The sequence below is a fragment of the Anas platyrhynchos genome, chromosome 1 (assembly GCF_047663525.1).
Source record: "Anas platyrhynchos isolate ZD024472 breed Pekin duck chromosome 1, IASCAAS_PekinDuck_T2T, whole genome shotgun sequence".
NCBI classification, from domain to species: Eukaryota; Metazoa; Chordata; class Aves; order Anseriformes; family Anatidae; genus Anas; species Anas platyrhynchos.
Window position 1 is genome coordinate 127,262,732 of NC_092587.1, and position 20,667 is coordinate 127,283,398.

A 20,667-nucleotide genomic window follows, 5' to 3' on the forward strand; every position below is an offset into this window, starting at 1 on the left:
ATCCAAGTATCCAAGTTTAATTTTCTGATATTCTTTTTCACTAAAACAGATAGCCCCTAGACTCGTCTGCTTTTAGAGACTGGGGGAAGGGCTTGACTTAAGTAAAAATCATAATTCAGTGAGCTTAAAATATTGGAAATCCTTCGTCTTAGCAAACACACTTGCTAGAAATGTTAATAACTAACAGTCTGTTTTAGAGTACCAATGTTGTTTCAATTAAGTTTGAAGTTGCAGAAAAAATGCTGCAGCAACTACCCAAAAAATGAGATCCTTCAATGAAATTCAGCATTTTTTCACTGGCTGTATGAAGAAGCACCTCCCACTGCTAACACAAAACCATTCCTCTCTGGTCATCTGGCATACTGTAAGGTATCCATATCCAAGTCAGAACAATGTTTATCACTCATTTTAATCATTTTTTTTTTATTATTATTATTATTTATTTTTATAGCCACTGTTAATATACACTAGGTAAGAATGTAACCACAAAGCTCTACCTTGGTTTTACCGAAGGTAAGAGATGATTATCTTACCATGTGGTATTCTAAAAATCTCAGAAGTTAAAAAAAAACGAAACAAAACAAGTAAAAAAACAACTACAATTACTTTCTAAAAATTGTTCTAAAAGGGTAGGTAAACCTTATTGCATAGCAAGGCCCCAGCTCTGTATTCTCAGTACAACAATGTAAGCCACTCCAAATATAACTACATTTCCTGTGCAAAAGAACTTGTTTATGTGATAAAAGCCACTGCAGGAATGTAGGTCCTCTGCAGTGTTAACGTTTTCTAGAACAAGGTACGAATACATAAAAAAAACTTTTATGTATTCTTGGGTCGTTACAAATGAATCATTCTATGATTCAGGAATGTTTTGCTTTAGGGAAGTAAAAGGTATTTTATTATGACTACACGGCAGTTCCAAAGACAGCAAACTAGGTCCTTACTGATGAGCAGAAGGTACAGATATATCCAACTTATACAACACTTCTGATAGCATTGATAATTTGCCAGAATTCCCTTTTGTCTGAAAAAGGTTCCACCCTACCCCCTCCTTTAAAACAACAAACAAACAAACAAACAAACCCCACTTCATTTTCTTCCAGATTAAATTCAACAAGCATAGAAGTAGACTGCTTTCTTACTTCATTTTAATTGTCCAGCAACAGCTGTGGAAATGACTTGTAGATCCCCCTCCTCCCCAAGAGGAGTGTGTGCTCATATAGCAGTATTGGAAAATTAATTCAATATTCAAATTGAGACAGAGTAAACTGCACTCCAATTTTATTTTTAAGAAAACTTTCTTAGTTGAGATGAGTGAAACATTACTGATACTTCAAAGATTTCAGGCAAATATTAAATGCTAAAAAAAAAAAAAAAATGGGTTTTGGTACTCTATATAGCTGTTTCCTCCGACAGTACTGCAATTAAAAATCTGAATAACTGACTGCAAAAGTCCTGCCCAATTGCAACACATCTAATGCATAGCAACACCTCAGTTCTCATGAGAAGTCATTGTTTCACCCAAACACCAACATTTATCTCTGACTTAAAGCAATTTACTTACCTTGTGTCTGCATTTAAGTACAACGCCATAGGCTCCTGAAACAAAGAAAATAGGAGCAAATCAGAAAATCATCTCAAATCAGAAATAATCAGGAAAATACAGATCTTCAGCCATCTCCAGGCTGCAGAAATAATACTGTTCCCAGTACCATCCTAAACTTGCACCTTACCAAATTTTTGTGCACTGAAAATTAAAAAGGCTTCAAAGTAAATGGGTTTTAAAACACTAAAATTATTTTTAAATATACTAATAAGTTGGATAATTTACATCTATCCTGTATCATTTAAGAGATTAATACAATAAACTTAAACAAAACTGTCCCATTTCTCCTCCCCCCCTTTTTTTTTTTTTTTGTCTTCCAAACATTTCCTTCAATCTGAGATGGAAATTAGGAGCTCTACAGAATAAACGAATATTTCTTAACATTTGCATAAAAGCAGTATTTTGCAAATGAAAAATTCTTATCATCAAAAGGACTAAATCATATCTCAATAAAAAACATATTAGAATTTTTATAAAGATACTACTTACCTTCACCTACAACCCCAAGGATCTCAAATTTATTCATCACATTACCAATGTTAGGAATCTTCATCAAGACAAATTCTTCTTACAGTAAGAGCCACAAAACATGGCACAATGGGGAGCGTCCAAATGTCTTGCAAAAGGCAATTGTGAAAAGACTCTTGGGAAAAAAAATCCACCTTGATCAACTGGACTTCTTACACGCTTTCCTAATTTCTAGACAGTCAGTATCTTCCTGGAGGGGGAAAAAAGAGGAAATAGTATACTAAGTAACTTGTTTTATTTCAGTAAATATAGTAGTGATTTATATATATCAAAACACTATTGTCCAACATTAATGGTAGCAGACAATTTACTTCCACTTTTCACAGTCAATAGAACTTACACATTCAATCCATGATACACATTGCTATCTGAGAACAGCTAGCTTTGTAATCTGTACTGTGTAAAAGTACTTTGTAAAAGTACTGTGGCTATTAAAATAATAACTTGTAGAAAAAAAAAATTATGTAAGACAGAAGCAAGCCAAGATGTTGATAGGAACTACCTCAGTGAACAAAAAATACTCCTTTAATTACCTATGTTCTCACTTCATTTTACATTGACAGACAGTTACAAAAACAAGTTGGTTTTAACCACTTTATTATTTGTCCTCTGTAATAGCAAAAACAATAAGGCACAAAGGACACTAAACAACAGGAAGCATCCTGCTATTATTTCCTATGATTGCTTAAAAAATTCAAGGAAACTGTTTGTTAGACTGACTAGCAATCAGTTCTAGAAAATTATTTCCTCTATCAATTCATTTAATGGAGGTGTAGTAAGAAGTAAATTTTTTTCACAGATTTCCCACCCTCCCCTAGTGTTTTTCAAACATGGAAGGAGCCATAGGTTAGATCAAGCAACTATATACAGGGAAATCAACAAAGTATTTTCTGTCTCTTCGTTTTAGAGTCCATTCGTACCTCCTGTAGAAGTTTAACAAATAGAAGTTTAACAAATGAAACATCTAGGTTTGTTTTTGCCAATTCAAACTGCTTTTTTGCCCCTAATCTTAAGGCAAATATCCCATGGCCTAAAATAGGGAAAAAAAACTAATAGTTACACTGTGAAATGACAATAGGAGATTTTTACACTTCAGTGATCTGAGAACAGGAGTACTCATAAGGAACAAGATGGCAGGATAGAGGTGAATTTACCTAATTAACTTATGTGTAATGAACAAGCACGGGCTAATGACATTGGGTTTGGCTTAGACGAAGAGGAAGTCTCATTGTTATTTTACGGTAAGCTGTGGGTGCTGGCCAAAAGCCTTGTGTTGACCCAGTCAAGTATAATAAAAAAGGACAACGCAATAGTGGAAAGAAATCAATGATGCTAGCCCGAACAAGACAAAGGGAGTTATTTTTTTGTTGCTGTTAGTATTTCAAAAGCAACTCCAGAGCTAACCAAGCCAGTATTTTGGAAACAAACTTGGGAAATAAAGCAGCGACATCTCAATCAAAAGGGATGGCTGGTTGGTTGTAAGAGTTACCCAGTCCCTAATGGATTATTTCAGTGATTGATTTACTGTTTTAATCAATCATTTTTTTTTCTAAGCTTGCCTGGTTTATAAAATACCCTCTTCTTTTTCAATGCAGGTTCCTCTCCCCACATTCATCATTTCTGAAATTCTCAGAAATTACTTTAAACTACATAAGCCTCTAGTGATCCACACTTATATAAATAAAGATTCCTGCAAGTGTCTTCAGTAGGGATCTTTTTGGTATTTTTACTGGGAATAAAGGCTAGATCTGCAATCGGCTACCCTTTCACCCTGCAACACAGTGCTGTGTGCCTCCCTCTCCTGCCACCACATCTTCTTCCCTTTTCTTTCAGGGGGAATTTAGGGCGGCAGGAAGGCGGCTGGCTCCTTACACCGCATGTTATCTAGGGCAGCATGCCTACCCTTCCTGAAAGGCAGGAGTCTGACAGGTACGTCTCAATGTCCACCCACCAGCAGTGATGCAGTCTTACTGTCCCAAGGAAGCACACAAACCAGTTTCTCGGATTCTACCCGAGCAGCACCGTGACAGACCGCTGATATAACTGCTCGTACTGGGGAACTCCCAGAAGAAAAGGCCACGTGAGCGGCCTGCCTCTTCTGCACTACTCCCAGTCTCACCACCATGTATTCCCCTGCTGAAAGCACTTTGTGGAAAGCTCATCCTGAAGTGAGCAGGACTGCTAATGAAGTGAAATGGCACACGCAGCAGAAAGGATCCACAGGCCGGTACTTTGTGCCCCGACTTGGTGACACAGCTCAAGCCAGGCACTAGCTCAAACTCGTCTCTCCCCCGACAGTGGTAAATCCAGGCTGGCTGGGCCCACCTTATTCCTTCCTACTCCACTGCTCAAGTGTTGTTTAGTGTAACTGAGAGGCATGGAAAGCAGGCCTTATTTGTGTATTGCACACACGAAGCTCAGCTTTGTCCTATAACCAGGCCAGAGAAGAGCTGCCCGTAATGCTCCCCTCATTTTCTCTCAGAGGAACAACCCCAGCTACCTCATGACAGGAGACACACACTTGGTTAAGATCTTTGCCACTGAAAGCTCCTGAAAGACTGAAAATAATCACTATGAATATTTCAGCCTCTGCCTGCTGCTAAAAATACTTGCTCCATGACAGCACCCATTGAACTTCCTGGGATCATTCTGCTTTCTGAAAGGTGCTGGCCTTGTTAAGACTTTAAAAATAAATAAATTAAAAAAAAAATCACTATTCTTGCAGGAAATCTGGTAATACAAAAACCCAAACTCCATGAACCTTGCCAGCAGTCTTCTTATTACAGTTACTCTCTCAAAAATAAAAAATAGAAATTAAGTTTTAACCAAAACAGTAATTTCAAGTTTTTTTCCATAGCAGGAGTCACTTCATTCTGCGGCTTAGTGAAAACAGACTGGATTCTTTCAAGCAGCTGAACACTGGAAATAGCAAGGAAAACCTTATTAATAGCAACCACAGCTTCATTCTTCGCACGGAGCAGCGCACAGGTCTGTTTTAGGAAGTCTCCTGCTGGCTCCATCACAAGCCTCGCAGCACAAGATGTGAGGCTGTTCCTCCTCTCTCCAGCACCAGAGAAGCAGAGCTCATCTCCTTGCACACCTTCCTGAGGTGACTCCTGACCTAAACCAGAAGGTCTCTGAGATGGTCTCAGTGCTATCACAGTGCTATCACAGTGCTCTACAACACCTACAGCCAAGTCAGCAAACCGAAACGCCGTGAAATAAAGAAGCACCAGCTGGTTTTACATAACGCAGATTTAAATTAAAGCAACTAAAAAAAAAAAAAAAACTAGCTCTTCCCCAATAGATTTTGAACAAGCTTTTAAACAAGCTTCTTGCTGGTAAGCAAACACCTTTCTTGCTTTCCTAAAACAAAAAAAAAGTAAACAATATTTTTAATCTGTTTACGGAACATTTTCCTCTGTTCACTAGCAAAACAGGGGGGTGAAACCCTTGTAAAACAACTTACAGCATGTAAGTATCCGTCTCTGATGGTCACGCATTCATGCAGACCCTGGCATGCTTTGTGTCAGACAGCGTGTACACACAAAAGGAAGCTTTACCTGGCTCTATTAGTCATGATGTATCACTACTAACACCAGCTCTTCCTTCCCCTCCCCATTAGAGGTGCAGTTTTATTTCTCAGGATTTTTCTGAATGTATTGATCCACAAGAATGTGCCAGGAGTACTATATGACATCTGTTACAGATTACCAAGAATAAATTCAGCATTTGAACAGTTTTAAGTAGGAAGCTGGTAGTAATATTCTGATTTCAAGAATGGAGAGAGTAAGCAATACGGCCATACTATTAGTGCAGTGTTGCTGGTCTAACTCCTCCCTTTGGAAGAAAAAGGCTACCACTTGTTTCTCCATTTCATGAAGATACAATAGACCTTCTAATAGGACAAGGTACAGGAGGAAGAGCCATTTCATAACATGGAAAAAAATACACAATGTGAAAGTTTAAAAATAAAAAAATAAAAAGCTGAAGAAAAGATTAAAAGCAACAAGATCCCATAACTAAACAAGTTTGCCATTTTTAATGCTCTAAGCTTCAATCTAGCCTCCTCTGCTTGTAAAAAATTTAAGCACAGCTAGCAAAAATAAATACAAAATTAAGACAACAGTCAAGCTGAACAAATTATGTAAAAGCAAAATACAGGTTGCTTACACCACCTCAGAGGTTTTTAAAGTTCAGCTCCAGCAAGCTTTTATTAACATTGCTAACATCATCATTAGAACTTGACTTCACTGTTGTTGGTGGTGGTGTTTTTAAATAGCTGTTGATACAGAGAAAACTGCCAACTCATCTGGATGTGTTACAAATCAAGGGATGTCATCTTCATATCACTGGCCGAAAAAGCAAACACTTCACCTCCATGGCAGGAGACTGGTGAAAAAAAATCAAAAAATAAAAAGAACCTGAACACAGCTATCATCCCAAAGCAAGCACTATGCTAGGAAAAGTGTTGAACCAGCTCCAAACTATTTGACATACCTCTTTGGATAAATCCCTAAAAGAAAAATTAGGTTGGAGACCAGGACATCAAATATGATTGTTTTATTGTGTTCTGAGTGCTCTTTCTTGTACAGATTCAAAACCAAATTCAGCTTATCTGAATGTAAGAACTGAACTCACTTGTGAGAGTTAGAACGCAGGATTTATGAGCTGCTCTAACAGCTGTTGCCAACTCAAGAAGAGTGGGAGCTGAGCAGGATGCTTCTAAGACCACAGTGACAAATAAGCAGATTATAAGAGTATCGAGCACAAAAGCAGCTCCCATGAGTCATAACAGAAGGACAGGAAAGACAATTTTGCTTCCATTTTAGTCTTCTTCCCTTCTCACAAGAGCCTCAACAAATATGCCTATTGTGGGTGTGACAGCTTCTTACGCACTTTATGCTTGTCCTTACGCATGCCGGGCATTCTTCACCATACCTGCAGCAGCTCTGAATAAAACAGCCGGTGTTCAGGAGATACCACTCACCAGCAAGCCCGTAAATCCAAAGCCTCTGCAGTTTCATCTGGCCCAAGGAGCCTGACACTTACTCATTCACTTCATATGGAAGCATCCAACAGTTAGGCAAAGGGGGACAATAAAATTATTTGTTTATTTATTAAGATAAAAGGTCTCATGTCATAAGGAAATATGATGCAATATGTTCCTGTGGAAGAATTTTATTTTATTTTTTAAGTCTAGCACAGTGTTTGTACTGTTCTCATTAGAAGTTGGTTGTTTCATTTCAGTCTTTCCTTCTCTCCTCTCAGAGCACCAGTCTCCAGTAATATCCTACACTCATTTGTCATGTTGCTTACCATTCAACTCCATATTATCTTTGACGATCTGCCACGGACTTTAAATCCCCAGGCTATAAAGTAATATTACTGGCACAGCTTTTTCATCTGTAATAATTACCAAAAAAACTACTCTTTTCAAAGAGTTACATATTAGGACTCACTTTGTGACTCTATTCCCACATTTGTGTTTGAAGTTCATGCTTAGAAGAAAGAGCGTTGAGCATAAAAATCTTCCTCCGTTACCACAAAACAAAATAAAAAGTTGAACACATTCAGATACAATCTTGAGCAAAGGGAGCTCCTGCCCAAGAAAAGTACAATGCAGCGTCTGTAAGGGAAGATGTTAGAAGCACTGTGCAGCTCGACGGAAGAAATGACCATGACTGAGTTCAGCATCACATTCTGGGGAAGAAATGGGCCTCTTGAGCTCCTCCAGCCTGCTCCCCCGTCCCCCTGCTCTCTGGCAGCTGCTGTTAAAACACACACTGCTGGGCTCCGCTCTCCAGTGGCAGCAGTCACTCATTCATCAGACAAAAACAACGCACGTGGAAGAGCAGGCCACCCAAAATAAGCCCCCTGCTGCATTCCTCACTGGACGTGCCACCAAAACTTTCTGATATTACACAGAAAGCATGCTGGTGATTTAAAGAGACTTTCTCCTAACAAAACAAGACTCAAATCCTTTTAATCTTACCAGCTTCCCCCTTCTGGCAGCCCAGTTTTGTATTCATTGTTCTAAAAATAACTCCCATTCCCATTCCGAAAATCAGATGTTCCTCTCTGTGCTGGTTTTGGCTGGGACGGAGTTTTCTCAGAAGAGAACAGAAAAATAAAGGTGAATGTAAAGTACTTATAAATACCAAATGAACGCTGAAACTGAATTCTGTGGGTATTCTAATGCAGATCAAAATAACCACAATGACTGCACTTCCTTGTAATTTTCAAACATGTCATTAAATACAGATTACTGGTTCACTATCTGAAGTAAAGAGAAAAACCCTAAAAGATCACTTTTTCCTTTTAAATGATATGCCAATAAATATAGAAGGGAAAAAAAAAAAAGAGAGAGGAAGCCCTCAAAAGTTTAATATTTAATTAATAAGAAAGTACTATGCAGGCTTAAGAACGGGATTATGCTCTAATTACTGTAAAATCATTTATTATTTCTTCTTAATGTGTTTTCCATGCAAGTCAGAGGCATTTCATTTAAATAATACTGAGCCATATTTTACAAAAATTAACCTTGTAAAGAATGGCATCGCAAGTTTTCCATAAAAGAACACAAAGAAGCCATACAATACCCGAGTGTCCTACCACCTACACACAGGTCATTTCGTGACTAAAGTCACATTAGTATGGAAGCACACGAGCACGAACCCTTTAAAGAAACAACCCAAAGGCTTTTCACTATAGCCTCCATTTCAGAGAAGTCCTTAGGCGCGATTAAGCCGCGCAGTGGGCAAACTGTAAAGCGCCTGCTGGTTGGTTTGGGTTGTTTGCTTTTTCAACCTCAAAACAAGTTGTTTCAGAAAGGAAAAAGCACAACAAACCAAAGCCCACAGAAACATCCCTATATGAAATCCCACTGAATTTGCAGATGCTGCCTTTCAAACACACTGAATTAGTAGCTACTTACAAGAGATTTGCTCTGACTTTGCAGATTTCAGAGGTATCAGTACAATTAATACTGAAAAGATTTGAACGTGGTTAACAGTAGAGAATTTTTATTATGACATCTATTATCAGAGTCACTGAACACAGACCACACTTCTAAAAGAAAAGTGACTTTTTGTGCCACTCAAGTTGAAAAAATAAAAGCCTATTTAACACACACAGATGAGGAAATCAATTAAGTGAAAGCCAAGCCAAGAGACTGCTTTCCCAAGTGCTTCACGCTGCATTAAGACTTTACTGTGATTGTAATTAGTCCAACAACAATAAATAAATAAATAAAATAAAAATAAAAGTGAGCCATCCTCATGCCTTAAATTGAGATGGTGCAAATCAGCTCCAGGCTGGAGGACACACACTTGGACGAGCAGGTTATAGTGCGTGGGGCAGCTCTCCTAGGTGGAAACGGGAAGAACTACACTCAGTAAAGACGAAAGGGAACTGAGGAGCCAGTAACATAATTATAAAGGTCGACTGTCTGCTCTCCTGCACAATTTACCCAGGTGGATCACAGCAAGGCTGAACACAGACCCAGCAAGTGAGCTTGGAGATGTCTGCTCCTTTAACCAGAATGTTTGAGAAAACAACTAAAATTTACAGACTACTACACCCCATATATCCCTCCTGGGTACTTAAGCTACAGGGAGAAATTATTTGCCATTTCTAAACTTGGTGCCTCTAATTCCACACTAGCACAGACGAGATTCTGTTTTATTTCTCAAACTTAAAGGATTCCAAAACCCCTATTATGAAAATCTGATTACAAATCTTTGCATTAAAACGTTTGCCTTTCCTCTCCTGTTTCTTTCAACTCTTGGGTGAATTCTTAGATCTTGTCTTTAATTAGATGTTAAGCTCTGATAAGGAAACCTTTTTTTTGCTACATTGAAGGCCTCCGGGTGTTGTATAAACTAAGTTATAAGCATGCCATCTTTGAAACCCTACCACTGTGCTGCTTCTTTGGATGAACAGAGCTGCTGTGGGAAAATGCAAGTCTTGAGGTGAATGAAATCTCACCAGATGACTCAGGAAAAAACTTCAAACACACTAGGAGGCAATTGGGTTCATCTCTGGAAACAGGATGTGGTAATTTTTTATTTTCTTATTTTTTTTTTTCTTAATAAACAATGTTGTTTTGATGCCAGCCTCCACAATGCCTTAAAAAATAAAATCATAAATAAAAATTAAAAACATGAGCCATCAAACAAACTTTCTTAACACAAACGTAGCTTGTACTTGCTCTCTACCCCCACCCACCATCATCTGTATACTGGAAAAATATATATATCTTGCTTAACAAGTATTTTTGTCAGAAATTTAGTATTTAAAATAAAAGTCCAATGTAAGAATGCCAAAACCATAGCTACTATTCTGGCAAAAACATCTCTAAACTAAGTGCAGGAATCTTCTACTGAAAGTCATAAGCTACCTGACAATAAATAAATAAATAAATAAATAGTATTTACAAGTTAGTGACTATAATCTAAAGTGAAGAATCATTCAGGTTAGAAGATTAAGCATCAATGGAAAAAATATTTACAGGCAGTCAGGAAGCGGCAGGTGCCCGGCCTTTCTCCCAAGCAGACTGTTTCACAGGCACGAACTGAACTTCTCCCTGCCATGCTGATGGCTTCTTGCATTGGAGATTTCCACGATAGCAAAAGCACGTCTGGATATGCAAGTGACCCAAAAGAGGACCTGAAAAACAGGTCTTGAGAAAAGGGAGCTTCATCTAAACAGTAAACAATGTTGGCAGGCCTACCAAACGAAAGGAAAAAAAAAAAAAAAAAGCTTGTAATGCTGATCTGCATCCTTGATGCACTTCTCTTTGAGCCTTCTACATTTAATTATGGGGGAGGGAAAAAAAAGAGGGAATCTAGTGTCTGTGGCAAAGGGCAAGAAGGGTGGGTGAGGGAGGAAGGGAAGGGAAACTACTCCAGGGAGCCACAGAAGAAGGCAAGGAATGGCTGGCATATGGGGAAGTTCTTGAATGAAAGAAAAAGAGGAAAACTAAAATCTCAGGAGAAGATGCTTCAGGCATGAGCAACGAGTTCATCATGAGATGAGATTTACATGATTAGCTTACAAGAAAATGCAGACTTGCAGCGTCCAAAGTCATTATTTGCATAACTGACTTTCATGTTTCTAGCGTACCTAGTTCTTGTACAAATAGCCTTACGGCATTAAGGGAGACGCAGAAGTCATTTGGGGGATTTGGACACAAAAGCCTACTCCCAGCAAATTGCTCTTATTTATTTCCTGTAAAAGGAAAGGCAAGTCAAAGAAACCTAAGTAAATCACAGCTGGAGATAGCACAGGGCAAATCACACCTTTCAGAGGATTAGGAAGAGCTTCCCAGGCTCAGTCCGACATAACACAGCAAGACACAGCAGCTGTCTCTTTCCTAAAGGTAGCAGCAGGCTCTACAAAGCCACATGCACATAATGACTATAACACAGGCCTGAGCGTTGGTCATCAGGAAGCTAAAACTGACTGGTAGCGTTATCAACGTATCTCATTCCAGGCAGTAATCACAGAGCATCACAGCGCTGACCTGATGCACAGAGCCAAAGAAACCACTGCCCACCACGGTGGAAGACAATGGGCAAGGTGACAGTGGAAGGGAATCATGTGGCATGTTTAAAACTAACATTGCTCTTCCAACATGAGACAGGCACAGGGAGAATCTCCTGTTTCCTGTGTTACCCACGGTAGAACGGGGGCTGTGATGTTTACTCAGCCCAAAGTCAGAAAGGAACAACTGTGATGTTGTTTGGATTGTACCACTTTGTGGCTAAGACCACATACTGACCCAATTTGAATGCAAGTTTAACATCTATGCTTCCTGCAGTGCTGGAGGCTCATTTCCTATTCCCATCTACTTGCATCTCTAAACAAACAAACCAACCCCACCAAACAGCAACTTCGAGAGCTGAACACCTACGGTTAGACAGATATTTGTGTCATGTCTAGGAGACAGCCCCATACACACGAATGAGCTAAAAGATGATCGAGCAGTGCAAGAGCCTCCATCCGTGAGCTAGAATTTCAAACACGGATGTCGAACACATTTCATGCTCTATTCGCCTCCATTTTTTCAAAACACTTCATAGTTTATAACAACTCCACTTCTCTGCTCATGTGCTCAGACTCTTTACAAAGGCAAAATACACTCAAGAATTTGCACAAGTGGTTTGCAACATATTGTAGCTGAAGTATTTTTTCCACTGCAAGGTATTTACTAGACTACAGTAATTCTCTTAGCACTTTTAAAGCCTCAAACACACCTTCTGTTGAACGCTATGAGTCAGTTTTAATGACAGTGTTATGTTCTATTGCTCTGCAGCTTATGCAAGAGAATGAATTTGCATTAAGTACCCAACTTTAGAAGCCACCCTCTCTTCTCCATTGTTAGCACTGAATAATAGTAAAAAATAGGCTATATTCCCTGCATGCTTTCTTATTGTTTTACAAGAATAAATTTAACGAGCTGCCTGTAATGTAGATTATACATAAAATTCGTTATTGCTCACCTTATGGATACATATTATTCTTTCTTTTTTTCCCCCCCTCCAGAAAGACAGTATGCAGTAATATATAAAGAGTAAAGACATTTTTCATACTTCAGAAAATTTCCAAATTTTTATTCAGGTGTTACCCGATCAGTGTCACTCACTCACCCTGTTCACAGGAAAATTCACAAATACCTTAAAATGACTCCATCTGGAAGCACACTAGCAGTGATACACAAAGAGGAGGATGAAATAGTCCAACATACTGATTCATGTCAAGGAAAAAAAAAAGAGGGAATAAATAAATAAATAGCTTACAGTTTCACTTTTGAAGACTGTCGCTGCTCTCCTTGTGGGGAGTGTGCAATGTATTCAACATATTCAAGAAATTCAGCAAGAAAACATAATGTAACATCTCTTGCCATCATTAATCTTTCAGTCCAAACAATGGCCCATTCTAAATACGTTACTGCTTCATTGCCTTTAGCCCCTCACTTAAAGCCCCCAAGCTCCCACCCCTCTACAAGAATACCTTATATTTATGTCGGGGCACTTTCTTGATTGAAAGCACGATTACGCTTAGTTCAGCTTGAGAAAACAACGCTTTGGCCTGTTTGTTCCTAGAAATCCGACTGTCAGATTTCATAACTGGTTTGCATGCAAATCAATGCCAAAATCCCTCACACATATGCCCGTAAGTAGCTGCACAGAGATACGAAGTTAAATCATTTTTTGCCCTTTTTTTTTTTTAAATCTGTACATATACACACACAGTGTTCATTAAAACTTCAGAACTGTAGAACTTCAGCTAAATGATCACCTTTATTTTCTTCATTGAAAATTGACATGAATAAATTGGATTACTTGACCTTCTAGATACGAATATCTAGGCCTCCTCAAATCAAAACTTCTTGTTCCCTTTTTAGCCCTTTCAAGCAGATTCCAATTTGTCCGAGGAAGGAAGACATCATTATTTCTTATTTTCAATGAAAGTTCACAAGTTGAACTTACACTGAAATGAAGCTGAGTGAAGAAAGGGTCTGATGGACATCTTCCTCCACGGTTGGAACATCTGCTAAAAAAGGCTAAATCATTAGAGTAATATGTGATACTTTTTCAGCATGGGAAAAAAAAAAATAAAACAACTCTGAAACAAAACCCAACAGACTGAGGATTAGAGGAGTGGTGTAGACAACTGCTCCTGAGAAGTGCATATACAAAACATTTGTAAATAAAGCAACAACAATACAGCAACACTTTGGACTGAAGGAACCGAGCATTTAGCAACCTTGCATTTGGCCAACAAAGCACCAAAGGGCCTCTTCTACCCTCACACTGATGAAGTGTGCAGTACACTACTATCTACTGTAAGTTGAGTAGCAGGCAAAAAATCTGTACAGCATATTGAAGAACAACATTCATTTTAATGAAGACAACCATAAAGAAAAGTCAAGTGTCTCCAGCACTAGAAGAGGCAATTTCTCAAAATATGAAGTCTGCCATTAATGCCCTGAGATGTCAAAGCAGGTTACCCTACCATTTTAATTTATTTGCAATTAAAAACTGACTTTTCAGATGCAAAATCGAATACCACTCTCATCTTGTCTGGGGGCGTGAGGAGGAGGTATCATCCCTTTTCCTTTACTCGTGTAAAAGCAAGCCTTCTCCTGTCTTCTTCTTTCCTTAGAACTTGTTACAGTATTTGAATCTGTTCCAACCCCAACATCTCCAGCCCCTTCAGAAACACATTGTAGCTCTGGAAGTTAAACTGGGAGAGGGGGAGAACACAGAAAACCATCAGCATGCTTCCCAACTATTAGAGACTTGTTTGTTCGCCAAACGAGAGCATAAATAAAATAACTTTGTACCCTTAGCTCCAATGGTGGTACAATGCAGTGATCTTACTTCTAACCCAGCCTATAAACGAGCAGCAGCTAAGTACCAGTAGAAATAGAGCATGAAACATGGCTCATTTCAGGCACTCTGAAAGACTCCCTTAGCATACATTAACACATGCATCACACAAGAAAAAGGTTAGCGAATCTATCAAACCCAAGATTGATAGATATTCATACTGCAAACAGAAGCAACTATTGCAAGTCTACAGCAAGAAGTGCTGATGGACTTCTCCTCAACAAGGGGATGTTACTTCATGTCCAGTATATAGTTTTATTAGTAATAGGAAATGTTAAATGTCATTATAGGAAGACAAATATTTATACTTAGGAAGACAAATATTTATACCTCAAAACCTGAAGCAGTACGACCTTGCAATTTTTAATTTCAGGCGCATCAGTGGAAGATTTCTCCTATTTGCTCATCCCTTTTTAAATGCATGATGCCATCAAATACAGCTGGCATCCCTACCTCCTGCAGAAGACATGGGAAATCCCTTCTCCAGACACACTACACACAGGCAAGCTCTCCTCAAACTGTTTGTAAATTGTTGTTTACTTCCTCAAACATACTGAGATGAATGTTTAGTAAAACAATTTTTTAACAGGAGAGAAATAGTATTTAATTCTGTCTCAAGCATCCAATTAGAGCAGCAAACTATTCAACTTCCAAAGTTCAAGAATTTGAGACAAAAATTATACGCATAACACAACACTTATTTTAGTAATAGAACTGTCAAGTGCCCATTAGGCAAATGTAATTCATACAAAAACCCAGAGCTAATTTAATTGGCATCCTTTTGGTAGTCCTTCACCCAATTTAAATTTATCCAGCTTAGCTTATGTAAACTGTTTGAACACAGAGCATATCAGCTGGAATTTGGAAAGGAAAACAGGCTTTTAATAGATGAAGCCTGATCATTTCTAAACCTAATTAGTTAAAAATAAGGCATGTGACGGTAGATTCACGCAAACCTAAAACAAAGATTTCCCCTCCTCAAGTTCTGATATGATATTTAAAGTTCTGAAGAATACTTTTCAGAAACCCTGCTGCTCCCAAGAGACCGATCTGCCTAGCAACGATGCTATTTCTCACGGTAAGGACACCTTGGGGAAGCTCACCATGCAACGCTGTGGCCTCACGCTACTCATCATGGGCTGAAGGCGAGGGCAAGGCCCCAGCGGCCCAGGTCACCCTCAGAGTGAAGGACAGAGGAGCGCGAGGTTCCAGTCCTCTCCACCACCTTTCTCCCTGTACACTGTCTTGGCCCTGGGACCCTACCAAAGATCTGACCCCTTATCAAAAAGATCTGCTGCAGTGTGGGAAACCTCCTTCAGAAACCTTGCTCAAGGGAGCTATACAATCATAGAAACACTAGGTTGGAAAGGACCTACAAGATCACCTAGTCCAACCATCCTCCTATCACCAATATTACCCACTAAGCTACTAAATCATATCTCATAGCACCTTCTTCAGGCACTTACTGAACACCGTGAGGGATGGTGACTTCACCAGCTCCCTGGGCAGGCTGTCCCAGTACCTGACCACTCTGAAAGAAAATAAAGAAAATGTTTTTCCTGATATCCAACCTAAATCTCCTCAGGTGCAACTTTTGGCCATTTCCTTGAGTCCTATCATTAGTTATCTGAGAGAAGAGGCCAACCCCTTCCTCATCACAACCTCCCTTCAGGTAGCTGCAGAGAGCAATGAGGTCCCCCCTGAGTCTCCTCTTCTCCAGACCAAACAACCCCAGCTCCCTCAGCGGCTCCTCATAAGACTTGTGCTCCAGACCCCTCACCAGTTTAAACCTTAACATCTCCCCAAACAAGTCCTTTAAGATGTGAGACAGAAACACAGGTTATGGGTGGCGTGAGGTGGGGAGCCAATTTGTTTACTTTTTGGTTTCATTTTTGTTTCTTTTCCTTTAAAGCCAGGCAGTACTGAGGCACTGCTGTGTAAAGGCAGTCTTTAGTCAGTTCCTTCAGCATTACTGTAGGTAGCCCTTTTGAGATCAGGGGCACAAGCACGGCACCTCCGCCCCACTGAGGTGCTCCACAGGTAGCGTGGGGAGTACCTGTGTCCATCCTCACCATGTGAGGCAGCAGGCAGATCACGGCAGTAGCTTTATACAGCATCTCTGAAGGGGCTATAATCTTATAATATATAATCTTAGAGCCCCTTCAGAGATGCTGTATAATCTAACCACATCTCTAGGGCACAATCAGTAACAATTGTCATTGCAGTAATATGGCAATGCACATCTTCCCCACGGCAAACAAGGAGCATCTTTCTGGTTCTGTGCTCACGTAGATACAAGAAAGAGACTGCCCCAGAGAACCATCAGTTCACAAGGAGCATTTTCATGAGGAGTAAAACAAGCATCTGTGCTCACACACATAACCACAATGCTCAGCTGCAATGGCTAGCCAGGCCTGAAAAATGGTAGAGAACTCAAATGAGACTTTTTACATCTGGAAGGAAGGAACCAACGTTTGCCAAAGGCCAGACTTCTTTTGATGAGTAATGTGGAGCAGAATACTACCCAACACTCATAGGTCATTTGGCCTAAGTGTGTAAGCCTGCTATACCCAAATGTGCTACCTTAATTGAAAACTATCATCTTTATACGTGTACCATCTAATCTAATTCATGGTAGAAGCATTCACCAATTTCCTAACCACCTATAGCTGAAGCTGCAAGTATCAGCTTTCATGTAGTAAACTCCTGACACCACATGAATTGTCAAGCAGCAGAACTAAAAAATCTAAGCAGCTCTAAATACATAAACCATGCATCTAGGAACACATCACTTGTCTTTTATATATGCATATGCATGCACACATATACACAAACATTCATAAAAATATATCTAGATTATATAGTGTACATAGTTACATGGAAAATAACAAAAGCAAAAATGTAAGAAGAATTTGTCTTCAAGAACATGCATGACATACCAATTACCACAATCAGCTGGGACACTGATGGATGGACACACACACAAAACTGTCTTCCAGAAATGAACAGCAGAGCTATGAAGACCAAAGTGCACCAGACTAGGACTGCAGAATAACTCAGGTTTGAAGGGACTGGAGTAGGTATCTGGTCCACTCTCACTCAAAGCACAAAGACATTTCACCAGGTTGCTCAAGGCTTTGTTCATGATCCTTGTTAGGATTGCAGAGTGTTTCTAGTAAGACAAGATAAAGCAACGCTACCACAAAGTGCTCTGACTAGAATCTGACACAAAAGAAGAATCCCATAAAGATGTAGTTCATTTGATGCTAATGACAACAGAAAAAAAAAAAAAAACACACAAAGCACGTCAACAAATTTAACGGTGCAAGGATAAGCAGATAATTATTCAAGTCTCAAGGGAGACTCTGTATTGAACACTCTTGTACTCACGTATTTACATTTAGCAAAAACGTCATTCAACATCCAAAGTTTGTTTATTTATTTATTTAATTTTTAATTGTTGGAACTATCTCCCAATATAACACCGACCTATCATAAAATGCCTCTGCCAAGTAAATCAAAGTCTGACAAACTACTGTTAAGTTTCACTCCATCTCCTCCTTTTAAAATCTTCTCTAAGGGTACCCAATTACTCTTGAAAAGTCCCCACAGGAAAATAAAGGTTTCCTTCTCTGCAGGGAGCTAAATGGAATCCCATCTATTTCCTTCGGTGTCATGTTGGCTTATTACCTTCCTCTTTGCACTCGGCTAAGGCTTCATTGATAGAGTGGGAAACCTTCCAAGTCTGCAAGCCAGAATGCAGAAAGCAAAGGCACTTGTCAATCCCCCCACCGAATCACCATCTTGAAAAGCCCTCTGCTTACTTGGTCTCTCCTGTTTAAACGAGTTCCATCCATAAACACATTGCAGAAGGAGACACTAGAGCCCAGAGAGGCTGAACAATCAAACAGGGCCAAATGAGACTTGTAGAATACCCCACATTGCTACCACACAAGTCTCAGCTCAGTCTGTCAGAGTAAGACACAACAGACATGGACTGCTGGAAATTCTGCAGTCAAGATTTCATAAAGCCTTTAGAGCTCAAGAAATATAACCTATTGGTATTTTCACATTGTTCACACCAGAAAAATGTAAACCAATTAAGGTAAAAATATTTTTGTCTACTTAAAAGAATAACTAAGAGTTGTGCTGTGAAATAACTTCATCCATAGGTCAAACAGTGACTATAAAGAGTGAATAGAGTCAGCCAAATCCAGTTGGTACCCTAAGCAAAAGGCACTGACAAAGATTCTTTTAAGAGAACAGATTAAATTTTGCAAGACATGTGGTATTTATTTTTAGGTATTAGTCATACAATACTACAACAGATTTTATTTTCTTGTAATAGAAAGCATTTCATATTGAGATGCTTCACTGATATTGATTTTGTAGACCTTAACATTTATCCCTATTACAAAACATTTGACAGTGCTGTTAAAACCATTGACAACTGTATGTGGAAAGAAGCACGCAATAAACACACGGGTATGCCGTGCACCTTTTGAAAAGGAAAAATCTTCTTGAAAAATCAATGCTGAATTAAAATGCAGAAGGGAAAGGCTGCCATATGCAAACACATGCCCTGATTTATTTTTCTTTTGAGTATCTATTATCTTTTCAATCAAACCTCCTCAAAACCTCATCATACCTGAAACAACAGCAACAGATAACTGGCCTTGGATTGCTGTAATGGCTGTCAGGCCAATATGGGTTACGCAAAAAAGCACAGATCCCATCTGGACTTCAGTACGCCCTTGCTGATGTCATCTATGCAAAAAAGCATTCCAAGGCCGCCTGACTTTTAAGTACTCCGATAATTTTAATGAGAAAATACTGAAAAGAACATAGCCCCTACTGCTTAGTCCCCTCAGATTTCAATTTATACATTTCTACTCAAATCCACACATTGTTTCTCCGGTCATTTCAAGGATACCTCCAAGTTTGTTTATTGGAATTAGTTTGCATTAATTCCTAGTTAACATAGATTCTTCAGGTGTCTAAGTATCTTTTGCATAAATGTGATACAATTTATTTTAACATCCTCACCTTTGTGGTTTCCTCTCCCTAACATACTATCCAGTTAAAGTATTTCAGGGTCTATTATACGAAAGCCTCTATGTAACATCAAAAGTAACCCATGGGACTAAATTATCTGTCCTTTGCAGGAAAAAAACAAAATAAAATCTCCACCTAAAAGGCTCTTATCCTGATTCAAAGAAAGATATCTAAGAAAAATTTATGAACCTTACCAACAAAGAAAACTGAGTTTGTTGGTCTGCAAAAGCTGTGCTCACAGGGGTCTGACTGCTCAACGAGAAGGTAACAGAAGTTGGCCTTCACCTCACTGGTAAGCCTTGCATGTATTTGGAAGACTAAAACATCTTAAGGCTGTTTCACAGTGTTTGAGAAGGGATTTGTTTTTCCTCAGGTATGTGTTATAGAAACCTGTATAGTACACTAGGTGTTTTTGTGGGAGTTTATAGGTTTACAGAAGGCCATAGAACTGAAAACCAAAACTAGCAAAATAAGTGTCCGCAAATATTAAGGAGGCGATCCAAGTGTTTTAGGATGTGATCAGATGCTCAAATCTAGCTACTACGGGTCCCTACCAAATTGTCAGCGAAACCAAGAATTCATAGCTGACTACAAATCCGCAGTTCTGCCACATCTCATTTAAAGTTTTTATACATATATATTGATTTATAGAAGTAAATTAGTGTATTTTTCCTCAGTGATGGAAGAAATCCCCAAAGTTATTAGTATCCAATTTTAAAAGATGAAGGCCTATTTTGCCATAAAGCTGCAATAGTTTTTGTTCGTTTTGTAGGTTTTGGGGTTTTGTTTTTGTTTTTAAATCTGTATGATTTCACACTATTAAGATAGGGAGAAGGCTCCCTCCTGCCCCCACGTTGTGCTCCCCCCTTTCGGCTGGCATCACAGAAGAGGATACCCAGGAACAGCTCCTCCACCCAGACCCCAGGGTGCCAGATCAATAGCGCTCCTTCACACAAGGACTCCCCAGCCCAACAGACCAAAGCTTCCACAGAGCCCTGCTGCTACTTTCTCGTGATAGATGATAGTCTCATCCTCATGAGGAAGCCAGGCCACAGATCAACCCACCCAGAACACGTGATT

At 39.2% G+C, this 20,667-nt stretch overlaps 1 protein-coding gene across 11 annotated transcripts in view; it reads right to left on the minus strand.

Annotated features, from left to right (window-relative positions):
• Positions 1 to 20,667, minus strand: part of CDKL5 (cyclin dependent kinase like 5) — a 130,327-nt gene that overhangs the window by 84,144 nt on the left and 25,516 nt on the right. For 7 of the 11 annotated variants that reach the window (XM_072028940.1, XM_072028936.1, XM_027448172.3 and 4 more), the window contains exons 2-3: positions 2,096 to 2,324; positions 1,565 to 1,599 (exon numbers count right to left, since the gene is read on the minus strand). In XM_072028940.1, the coding sequence (XP_071885041.1) occupies positions 1,565 to 1,599; positions 2,096 to 2,159 (99 nt within the window). In that variant the 5' untranslated portion in view covers positions 2,160 to 2,324. Of the gene's footprint in view, positions 1 to 1,564; positions 1,600 to 2,095; positions 2,325 to 5,603; positions 5,625 to 8,129; positions 8,254 to 10,646; positions 10,854 to 12,786; positions 12,869 to 20,667 lie in introns of those variants that run through there. The other 4 variants (XM_072028925.1, XM_072028922.1, XM_072028913.1 and 1 more) reach the window with 4 other exon arrangements.